This window comes from Schistocerca gregaria, chromosome 1 (genome assembly GCF_023897955.1).
Source record: "Schistocerca gregaria isolate iqSchGreg1 chromosome 1, iqSchGreg1.2, whole genome shotgun sequence".
NCBI classification, from domain to species: domain Eukaryota; kingdom Metazoa; phylum Arthropoda; class Insecta; order Orthoptera; family Acrididae; genus Schistocerca; species Schistocerca gregaria.
Window position 1 is genome coordinate 374727627 of NC_064920.1, and position 12160 is coordinate 374739786.

At 38.7% G+C, this 12160-nt stretch overlaps 1 protein-coding gene across 6 annotated transcripts in view; it reads left to right on the forward strand.

Moving 5' to 3' along the window:
- The window catches only part of LOC126347167 (dipeptidyl peptidase 3), a 187956-nt gene that overhangs the window by 71984 nt on the left and 103812 nt on the right, over positions 1-12160 (forward strand). For 5 of the 6 annotated variants that reach the window (XM_050002252.1, XM_050002251.1, XM_050002250.1 and 2 more), the window contains exons 2-4: positions 7997-8171; positions 8641-8760; positions 8859-9086. In XM_050002252.1, coding sequence (XP_049858209.1) covers positions 8016-8171; positions 8641-8760; positions 8859-9086 — 504 coding nt within the window. In that variant the 5' untranslated portion in view covers positions 7997-8015. Of the gene's footprint in view, positions 1-3211; positions 3281-7996; positions 8172-8640; positions 8761-8858; positions 9087-12160 lie in introns of those variants that run through there. The other variant, XM_050002249.1, reaches the window with a different exon arrangement.

Consider the following 12160-nt stretch of genomic DNA (forward strand, 5'->3'; position numbering starts at 1 on the left):
AACTTGCACGTTGCACTCTCCTACCACCCCTTATACCAGCTCTGTAACTGGCAAAACATGTACTATCAAAGGCCACCTATAAAACGACACATGCCATGTACAAGCTGGTATGTAAAAAGTGTATGTAATTGTGACAACCACCAAGTTATCATTTAGGAGGAATGAACATAGACAGAGGTTGTAACCTGTTACCACACAATATCCTGTTGGAGCATGCTCTACATTATGACATTCATGACCAGTTTCTTAAAATTCCACAGGTGGGAACTGGCGTTACAATATGTGATTGGTTCTCACCACCCACTTGCCCCAAATTTATGTTAATTTTTATTGTCTCAGCTTTTCTTACCAATAATCATTCCTTTCCTTCATTCCCTTAAATCTTTCTGCACCTTTTGTTTTCTGACCTGTCTCTTTTTCTTCGCCCTGTCACCTGTCTAGCATGCATAATGCACTTAGCTTCCCACTCTTACTGACTCTTGTATGATGATTTTATTGCAACCACCATCTTGATTTTTACCCTGCCTTCCACCTATAGGTTCTCAGATTCTTAACCCATTTCTGCGTGAATTAATTTGCACTGTTGCAAATCTGATATTTATTTGCTGATTGTCATTAATGAAACGTACATCAAGAAGCTAAACAAAAAGTAATTAATAATTTAATCAAAAGAGGTTATAGCATATGTCATGCTTGGCAGATCATACATTTTAAGTGAAATACATGACAGTAAATAAAATAAAGCAGTGTATGTCATTTACATCATGTTTAGGCAATAGCATTCATTTTCTGTGATATGGTACAAAGTACTCTGAGTGCAAACCATCACCACATTTGCAGCACATTGTTCTTTGCAATGCAGCATCTTCTTTTTTCTGTGGCACCATAACTATCAGAATTTTTTTTCTTCATTTTTTCCCCCTTCCTCCCTTTCATTGTAAATGATGTCATGCAGGGCGACCAGGACGTCTAGGGATTGTTGCATTGGAAGTCAGGTGGACATTTCACAGTGTAGTGCCGAAATAGTGGTTGTGGCATATTCATACCTGTCTTTCTGTAGAGAAGTCACAAACTATGTACAGACACTTCCATGAGCTACCGTCAGTGCTGTCTTCCGATTCTCTCTGTGTGACACTGTACTTTCATCCCTTCAGTCAGTTCCACCCATATTATTGTTGTAATCTCCAATAAAATGTGGTCATGGTACAATTCCTTTTTTTCTCTTGTTTTGAATATCGGCTCACAGATCTCACTGGTGATAATCATTCTATTTACCGTTTTGCTCTTGTAATCAAAATCTCTCTCATTCCTTTTGGACATTCTTTAGGCAGACAGTTCTCACGAATAGCACTAGTTGAATCATAATTTCATTCTTTTAGGTGAACCAGCAATGTTGGTGATGTAAACAAATTATCAAAATAAAACCTAAGGGGAAGATTTATACTTTTGTCACAAAGTGAATCAATCATTTGAACTAGAGATGCAGCACATTTTCCAAATGCTTTCTCATACATTTTGTTCCTTTATGAAGCAGTTCCTTCATATATTTCAAAATGCTCTAGATAACCCATGTTTGTGTTTACGCACCATGCTTTGTGCCCAGATCTAATGGATTTACCTTTCTGAAATTATTTGCATCCACGTCTGCAAAAATACTTCATCATGCTCTTATCACAATCCAAACCTTACTCCAGCTAAATGTGGAAAGAAAACACTTTTTGTAACATGTCTGTTAATGAATGAAACTTGTTATTGTTTCAGACCTGTCTCCTCTTGTCGTATTGTGTACCATTTCATTTCCCATGTCCAGTCCTGAATCTCAGAAACATCTTGTGCTAGACAGAGGATTAAAGCCCACAAGAATTAGAATTCCTTGAAAATCATTTACCTCTTCGTGTGTTACTTCAGGATCTGGACAGTTCTTGAGTAAAGCATGTTTTGTAGATTCAGTACTGAAAAACTGAATTGTTTGAACATTCCAAAACAGTTCAAAGCACTGAACTGGAAACAAGCTTCTGTATTTACTGTGCTCAATCTCAGGAAATAAAGCATTGTCACTTTGCAGACTCTCTCTTCTCCAATCTCGTATTATGTAGTTTTTGTGATCTGCAGCTTTTCTGTTTTATCTGAAATTGCATTCCCTGATGCATCATCATGAGAGCAGTCGGTCTCAGGTTCACTACCTAATCTGTTGTTGTTGGTCAATACCACTTCTGTGTCAGCATGATTTTGCCTAGGCCCAAGATTATGTATTTTTACACCCCGCTCTTCTTCACCAGACTCTTCATCTGACTCTAAGTTAGCTTTAGGAGGCTCAGTAAATGCATTACATCTCAAGAATAGCCAGGGTTTCATGCACCAACAGGCTTCTGAGAAAGAAGGAAGCATTATACTGACTGTTCTGCCTAGCATAATGTAATGTGCAGCCCCCTATTAAAAACTGGATTTGGAACCATAATGATGAATTACATTTGTGGCTAACTTATATTATAAATTTCGGTGCCTTTAACATTATAATTAAGTGAAAGTTTTAAAAATAGTGTGGTACATTTTCTCAGAAAATAGTACTTATTTCTTATTTCAAAAAATAATCTTATCCAGGAAAACTCTTCAGTAAATGAATAATCAGACACAGTCATCTTCCTACTTCCCCTTTTTAAATATCAACAAAATAGCTTACTCAACTGAGAGACCTACAACAGTAGGCATTCCAGATGCATGCATTGTTGTCAACAAGAGAAAACAGTGGTTGAATGTTACATGATATATATCACACTAGGCAGAAATGGATTAGGCACCAAAAATCAGTCTTTTCTTCTCACCCCACCCAGTAAGTCTTTCCCGGACCCAGGATTCTGGATAAATTTTCCGTAACTCTCCCCATTTCGTAATCATCATCCCCCTTCCTTTCCCTTCAAATTTTCTGTAAGCTCTAAAAGCTTTCACATTTCCATATCTTTTACAAGCATTTTCTGCTGCTGTTGTTTGGTGACGAGATTCTATTTACATACCCATGTTATATTTTCAAAAATGAACAGATTATTTTGTGTCTTCCATTCATTGCTGCAGTTGGCAGTATCATACTAGTGTTTACCAACTTCTTTTTATGCTTGGGCCTTTAAAAGTGTAAAGTGTCAAGAAATTAAGGTGTATAGAATCTGCTGGAAGGCATACATTGATTTCTCACATGATATCTTATGTAACAGGTAATCTGTGTTTCAAAGGAGTTGGGAATATGTCCCAGGATACTTCAGCGGACCAACATCAAGGAAATTGGCGTGTAATTTCACACTTTATTTTGCCGTCTCATACGTAGGGTAACCTGCACTGTTTTTCACTTACTTAAAATTATTTGCTGTGAGAGAGATTAATAGTAAATGTGACCTTAGAAAGGGGCGACTGCCACTAAATACTCTTTGCCAAATCAGACCTGAATTTGAGCATGATCTTATGTCGTGTTTTTTCGAATATCAGGAGGTTTATTTCTGTGTCACCCCTTGGAGAGTTTGAATGATGGTTGAATGTGGTAACCCTGTATGATCTTCCTGTGAGAATGATTTAGCCTTTGAATACAATATTTAGTACAAAAACTGTCCCAGACAGGTTAAGTGACTGAACAGAAGCTTTTGACCCACATAGTGTTTAATATAGGACCAAAACTGTCTAGGTTTTTAGAATAATCTTGGGTTGGTGTATGATGATTATACATAACTGACCCCAGTGATATATTAATTTCTTCTAACTTCTAACTGTCTATATTTCTTCACCATTGTCTCAGTTGAGAGTGCAACACTCTCTGCTACCTCAGTATTTTCTAGAAGTGATTATAAAACCAGGGAGGGTGTCCCCTGTTCCAAACAACTGAAAAAGTACATTCTTACCCAGGCTGCTATGCATGTCTAAGCTTCACCCATTCTTTCTCTATATCCGACTAGTTGGTTTCGGAAGGAGGATGCTAATGACTCCTTACCTCTTCTGCTAAATATGAAAACTATCCAAGCTTTCTTGATAGATTTGTTGTCTGCAGTAACCATTAATGTGAAATTGTGGTTGCTAATCCTTGTCTCATTAATTGCTCTGCCAGTAGTCTGGTATGTTTGCAACGTTGAAGGTTAAAATATTTTCTGTTACATGTGAGTGGTTGAACTAGTTAAAAGAAGTTTATGGAGAAAGTATTCAGAATTTCTTTGCAAGGTTGCCAATGTGTCTTGAGCTTCAGCTTGTTCTTGATACTTTAAAGGCTCCTACTACTATTTTATGACCTGGTCACTTCAGTGAAACAAAGCTTTTACTTATTGTTGTAGAACTTTTCAGCTGATGAAAGCATCTGATGCCTAATTTGAGTATGTGTTGGCCAATCAATGAGTGCCAAATTTGTTGTCAGACAGAATTTTGACATTGTTAGATGTATTTATTATTTATTTATTGCAGTGACACACCCTTTCCCAGATAATACAATGTATCTTTTTTATACTCATGTCTTGTTAGATGTTTCAGGACATTCTGCTTTGTGTTTCATCTATCTCTGTTGCAATTATGATTTGGATGCAAAAAGCTCTTCTGGAGTCCTTGGTATGATTGCTTCAACAGTTGATATTTCAGTATCTTTACTTTCTAGGAAATGTTATGTTTTTGGTGCATAGATTGATGTGCAGCCGTTAGTGGACTCAGAAATTTCTTTGTGCCTAAAAACAAAATGCCATGTCCTTCCCACATGTACTTTGCTACCCTGGTATCTGCTTTCACTGTGTAGCATAGGTGACATTAAAAGGAGTCTTTCTGTTTGCCACATCATATCACAGGTCTAGAAATCTACAGTGAAAGCCTGTCGCAGAATTGGCAGAGACTCTTGTTGAGACCGTTCACCTGGTTCGAAACCATAATGCCCACGTCCATTCTGGGTACGATACTGCAGATGGCAAGCAGTCCATGCACTTTGCACGAGCGAGGTGGCACAGTGATAAGACACGGGATTTATATTTAAGAGAATGATAGTGCAAGTTACTTTCTGGCCATCCTTATGTAAATCTTTCATGATATCAGTAAATCACTTAAGGCAAATGCTGGGATGGTTCCTTTGAAAATGGCCAAATTGTGTTAAATTATGTAAATCTTTCATGATATCAGTAAATCACTTAAGGCAAATGCTGGGATGGTTCCTTTGAAAATGGCCAAATTCCTCCCTATTCTTTTGCCACTCCGAGGTTGTGCTTTGTCTCTACTGAACTCATCGTTGACAGGACATTAATACTTAATTTTCATTCCTTTTGTGTGCAGCCTTGGCCACTTCTAGCAGCTCCTTATAGGAATTGAGGTCAGCCTCAGAAAAGTTAATTCTTATATAAACACTGACAAGTGCAGTTAAAACAGTTTGCATGACAATTGTACATATATTTTCATGGACTGAGTCAAAGCTTCAACTTGCCACAAGAACTTTTACCAAGTGGGTGGTTGTTGTTGTATTTAATATAGTATTACTCCATTTGAATGCCACTATTTCTTTTAACCCAAAACTTACCAGATTTTGTATTTAATATATCGGTGTAAACATTTGTAGTCAGCAACTGTTTCTTGTAAATGATTGATATTCATTGAGTGGCAGCAAATCAATAAACAAATAGAAAAAAAATGTATTGTACTATGAGAACATAGATATGCAGCGGCATGGTAAAAGGTATTTTTATATCTTTGTTGTGCTGTAATTTATTTTATCCATCTTCAGTTCATTGTAATTTCATTTTGGTGTACTCTCGTGTGCAGATATGTTTTAATATTTCTGTTTGCAGGCTATGTTTGTTTTGGTTTAACTTCTGTTTTATTTGATGCAGTAGGAGGAGGGAGCCAGAGGTAATAGAATTATGAGAGTCTGATAGGCATTGAAGGAGAAAGATAATCTACAGAGAATGGTAGGATGATGCTGAAGGAATGACTTAATGTTTCCTCCTTCTCTCTTATGGGCTTGCATGTTTCTAAGCTTACACAAATTGGGCAAGAATTTTGGAACTGAGAGGAAGCCTTGCTTGTGCCCGAGACTAAAACAAGTAAAAGCTATGTACAGTATTTGACGAAGTAATGTCTGGAGGCTAGAACAAGTAAACACCATAAGTTACTACAGATGTTGGAACAAAGTTCATACAGGTGAAATATGTGCACACAGAAAGGGGGGGGGGGGGGGAAGAGTTATCAGGACAAAGGCAGACTTCAGTGGCGGTGAAGGGAGTCAGCATAATCGGACAAGAGAAACTCATTTCTGGTCACACTTGGTAGTGAAAGAATGCCGAGGTGGTCAGGAATGAAATGGTAATGTCATACCTGGCACTTGCTAAAGTCCACTGCACTGATAAACACTTTGCTGTACTTAGTAATTCAGGTTCCAATATCAGGGAGGCGAACCAATCGTCTAGAATCAGACTTTGCTGAGCCACAACAAAAATCCTTTGAAGAAGCACAGTTCGAGAAAGGGGTGCAGGAGGTGCAGCAGAACCTATCTCATTTGCTGGACTGTGAGAAAACATTGAAATTGGATACAGGCATGGAACCCTGCTATTAACACAAACTTCATTGAAGTATTGCAGCTAACAAAATAAGCCGTGTGGCATTGTGTGAGGTGAGCTGCCGAGAGATGCTGCCAGGAGATGTTACTTCATCAGAGCAGGAAAAGAGCCAAAATATGGGGCGCACAACTCCCAGAAAGCATGGCGGTCAAAGATCTACCTGTGCTGGAAGAGACCAGTATGGGGATGTTGGAGAAATACAATGAAACATTGGAGCTTGGCTGTACCCTCTCCTCCCTCAGCACAGCACACTGGCACAAACATAGCAGAGGGATGCTTGAAGCTGATTAAGGATGCATGCTGGGGATCGTCTGAATTGTAGCTGGGCGGGGCCATGTGGTGGCGTAGGATGGTGCCATCTGTTAGGTACCGCAAGGTACACGGTGTCCGGTGTGATTGTGCAGACCGACCATATGTGACATTGTGGGAGTATCCCTGCCGAGGATGCACAAAGCAGCCAGTATGGGTCGTGGATCTCATATAAAGGAGCACATGCATGGGTTACCATTGCTGTGTCTGTACAAGTGTTCTAGTCTCTAGTGAGGGGATGTCGTGGGCAGCACATTTGTGTGGTGCTGGGAGCACATAAAATAGTGTCACTGCTCCAGTGGTGTGAGCATTAGTGGCAGAGGAGGCAGTGTTGGCTGGTGGTGTTGGATGCAACAATAGAAGCAGTGGCGCATTGGAAACATCATCAGGGTTGGCATCGGCCCGTGTTTTGTTGGAGGCGGTGTTGGTGGCATTGTGACTGAGGGCTATGCTAAGTGGAGGCAACTGTACTTAGTGCTGTGCTCGTTGGCTGGGGGGGGGGGGGGGGGGGGACAGCGGCTGCAGTTCCTTCCAAACAAACATAGGCTGGCTGGTTGGTGGTTGGAGTGTGTCTGTAGAGACAGTTGTTGTAAACTTGTTCAGATGGATGGAGAAGATTCTTGTCCCTGTGTTGCAGTGCCAGGTGCAGGCCTGGGTACTGTAAGCAAAGCAGTGGTTGGTATGCTCCATCCAAAGCATGACTTGAGTGCATCCTGCAGGGTCGCAGTGGATGAATGTACCATGGTAGAGGTGATGCTGTAGAGGAATTGGTCACAACTGTACCACGAAACCTTATCCTGTGCCAGCATGCCTCGATCTGTCACCACACACACACACACACACACACACACACACACACACACACACACACACACACACTCCCTTTACTGACTTCCCTCCCACACAGCACTCGTTTGCACTTGTACACCTGTGTTTTGATTGGAAGGAGGGTTCTTTTAATTTTCAGTTTGCTCATCTCGATTTTATATGAAAACCTCCTGTAAAAATTCTCTCCTTATCTGTCAAAATTATGAGCCCTTAATACAGAAAAATTGAACTTGAAATAGGGGCAATAATTGATCTTGCATGAAATGTTCGATATTATTAAAATGTGTAATCTTATTTTGTTGCAGATATTCTACGTGTGGGGCAATGAGTGACAGAAAACATTTCATTCTTCCAAATGACCAGCCAGTAGTTGAACTTGACTGCACATCTGCCTTCAAAGACCTAACAGAAAATGAGAAGTTGTATGCTCACTTCTTAAGCCAGGCATCATGGAATGGAGGTCTAATTGTTTTGTTACAGGTAGGACAACATGTTTTAAGATATATTTATAGAATAAATTAATCTGGAAAATGTTGTGGCTGTGTTTGTGATGTTTTGAGGAAGTTTGTGATTGGGGTAGAAGTTCCTGAGTGAAAGAAAAAGGGTGCGGGGTCTTCTATTTGAGTCCTTCTTGCTCGGTGTACATATGTATGCACCCAACTTGTGTGAGATTGGTGTTTATAATAAAAATCATAGGTACTTTAACACCTTCAATTTGCTAGCATAAATCAGGAATTCTGAAATGTGTCCATCCTACTTTGAAAGTGGACTCTAACTAATTTCTGTTGATTTCTAAATATATTAAGCTTTTTAATACATGGATGTAAATTGTGAAATGCATTTGTCAAAGTCATTCAATTGTTCTAATGTGCATATTAGAGAATATGTTGACAAAATTCTATAAGAGTAGCTGTTTTAAATGAGTTAAGTATTGAGTTTATGATTTCAGACTTCACCGGAATCACCCCTAATATTCATACTTCTCCACAAGTTATTTTTGGGACAGCCATTAACAGAACTACGAAAAGTAGCAATGGGTGAAGGTGGTCTGACTGAGGAAGAATATAAGGTAAATGGTGCCTTTTTAAAAATTTGTAGTGTAAACAGTCTAAAAAATATTTTGTCCGTTATAAGTAACAAATACTTGATGTATTTCGTTATTTTCAGGCATTTTTGGTTTATTCGTGTGGTATTTTTACCAACAGTGGTAATTATAGAGGTTTTGGTGACAGCAAGATAATTCCAAATTTGCCTGTTGAGAAATTTGAGCAAGTGGTAAAACTGAGTGAAGCATATAGAAGAGAACCAAAAGTCTTGCAGAATCTGTGGGACAGGTGTAAAGACAGTATATATTCCTTGACTGAGAAGGAGAAATCTCTTGGTTTTGCTGATAAGGTACGGTATTATTGTACCCACATATGAGTTGCATGTCAGCTAATTTTGATAAAGAGACAAATAACTGTATTTATTGAGTAAGGGGCGGCAGGGTGGGGCGGGGGGGGGGGGGGGGGGGCAAGAAATTGCAGCAGTCAGACGGCAGAAAACAACGTAGAATTTTGAATTTTAATTCTCTGTTTCTACTTTCATCAGATAATACAAAAAAAAGGTACAGAGGGAAGATATAAAAGAAAGCACAAATCAGTTTGATTAAATAAGGGTTGTGGATGACTTGGACACAGTTTTTGTGTCTTGGTCACATTTCATTATTTCTGATCATGCATTTTGGTAAGCAGCCATCCTCAAATCAAAATCTTAGAAAATCAGTACAAAATATTTCATGAAGTAGTACATGATAATACCAAATATAAGAACTTATAATTCATGATTGTCCACTACTTGATGAAATACATTGTATTGCAGTCATTTTCATTTACCCCTACTCTTTTCCCTTCCTTCTGAAGCCACTGGCTCCAAAAGCTTGCATGAATATAACCAAAATTTGTCGTCTTCATTTTTTATTATATTGTCTGGTTTTGCGTGTTTACCAATTTTGTGGAGAGAAATTGGTAAACTTTATGAATAACACAAAAATTTCTTTTGTAGAATATAAGAAAACTGTTATCTTCTTAATGTGATAAATGATACACAAAAAGAGAGTATGAAAGTAAGGTACAACCTTAGGTGTAAAACCTGGCTGCCGGCCAGGCGATGCAGAGACTAAGTTAGTCATTCACTTTAGGCAGCCAGTCTGGCCATATGCACGATTTGGTAACACTTTACGATGAGGGAGTGCCAGGAAAAATTGTCTTCTTCTCAGTTTGTGACAGTGCCTATTAGCTGGTGATTAGTAGTAAACATCACACGATACAGACACAAAGCCATGAGTTGGTTCACTCCTTCCTCTATTTTTTAAATTGCTTTTCGGCTGTCTGCTAAAGTTTTCAGTCTGATGGAACTTCAAAGATAATTCGCTTTACTTTTTAACTCAGCAGTAATAAAAAAACTTCTAGAAACAATTCGCCAAAGCAATTTCATAGCTACATAAAGTTCAGAACAGTCCACACTTTGAGTGTTTCCTCACTCTATTGCGACCATCAGCTACTGACTACAAGCTGGCTCATGTCAGATGCAGTCCAACCAGGTGACCATGACATGGTGCTGTGCATGTGTTTATCGTCAATGATTTTCTTATTTGATGTTCCAGTATTTATTTTGCAGTTACACATTAGATTTAGCATACTTATGAACATTGTTTAAATGTTGTAAAATACTTGTATGTGGAAAAAGGACTAACATTTACAACATATTGCTTGCTTTGGTTTAATACAGCGGTGAATGTAGTGGAGCCAGCTCAAACTTTTGTATTGTGTTTGTGGAGTGCAGTTATGTGGCTTTATGCTTAATTACAGACTCACTATTTTATCACTTGATTTGTTTTCACCAGATAACTCCCGCTGTTTGCGTCCTCCTTCGTTGCTGAGCGATGTATCACTTTTCGTTCCGACACCGCAACTCTTCCTTTCCTATATCTTTACTACTTTTTATCTACATAAATGATGAACTATTGGTTTTGCCATTTAACAACATTTTATAACTGTGGAAGTATTACAGGCCTCGGGTCCCACCTAATCTGTCACCCGCCTATATGTTTTACATGAACCTTTCAAGACTTGATCGATCAGTTTACAAAGAGAAAGCAGAATCTCTCTTCCTTTGACGTTGTCCAACGACGACCTAGGAAGCTCAACACCATCGCGGCCCAGGCTCTTCCATGGCTCGCGGTAGTTTGCAACATTCGTTTTATTCCTTTCCCACTTGCCGCTACGTCGAACTTTCATGGTGATCGTTGGGCAACATCTTCCATGTTCTCGGCAACATAAATAAACTTTCTTCCCACATATTTCTGAAAACCCAAAAACAAACGTAAAGAAAATAATAATAATAATAATAATAATAATAATAATAATAATAATAATAATAATAATAATAATAATAATAGCTGTTCTTACAATTATTCGTATAAGTCTTGGTCGATTTAATGAGGGGTGGGACAGGCCTAAGCCTTGTGACACCTTAGGAGATAGTGCTTTTGTGCAAAACATGTCAGAAAAGGATTTTTTGCTTGAAGAGTGTTCTGGAACAAATAATTTTCCACTTTCAGGACATCGCAATAACTGAAATATTTGATGCACTGAGACTATTATGTCAGAACCAGTAGATTTATACTGCCATGCGATTGGTTAGAAACCAGAGCAGTGTCAGATTGTTTTAGATAATGAAAAAGAATATTTTGTCTCTGATGTTCACTGTTGTGTTCAGTAAATTAATAGAAAACACTATAACATATTCACTGTACCAATACAATTAAATGCAGGGTGTATCAAAAAGAATCATCTGATAAAAACAAAAAACAAAACAAAAAAAACACTGTTATTTGAGATATGTGCTTGAACAACATACTGTTGGAAGGAGCAAACTCTGAAGTTTTACATGGTTCCCACTAGATAGCAGCAGTGTGCACCCACTTCAGTTCTAGTAAAAATGGTGTCAGGTCAACAGAAATCATTTTGTATTCTACATTTTGCGCAGTGCAGGTCAGTAACAACTGTGCAGCATGACTTTTGTAATAGGTATGGTGTGGATCCTCCTACAGCACAGAGCATTAGACAATGGCATGAACAATTCCGTGAAACAGGTTGTTTGTGTAAACGCAAATCGCAGGGCCATCCCCAAGTGTCTGACACAGACATTGAACCATCCGCCATAGTTTCACAGAGAGTCTGCAGAAATTCATTTGCCATGCAGCTCGACAGGTCAACATGCCCCAGATGCCCGTCTGGTATGTGCTGTGTTAGCGTTTACATCTGAAATTGTACAAAATTCTGCTACTGCAAGCTCTATGTGAAGGTGACAAACAACAATGTGTGGAGTTCTGTAATTTCGTTCTTGGCAAGATGGAGGATAACGGTTTTCTTCCATGCTTAGTGTTTAGTGACGAGGCAAAATTCTATTTAAATGGAAAGGTGAAC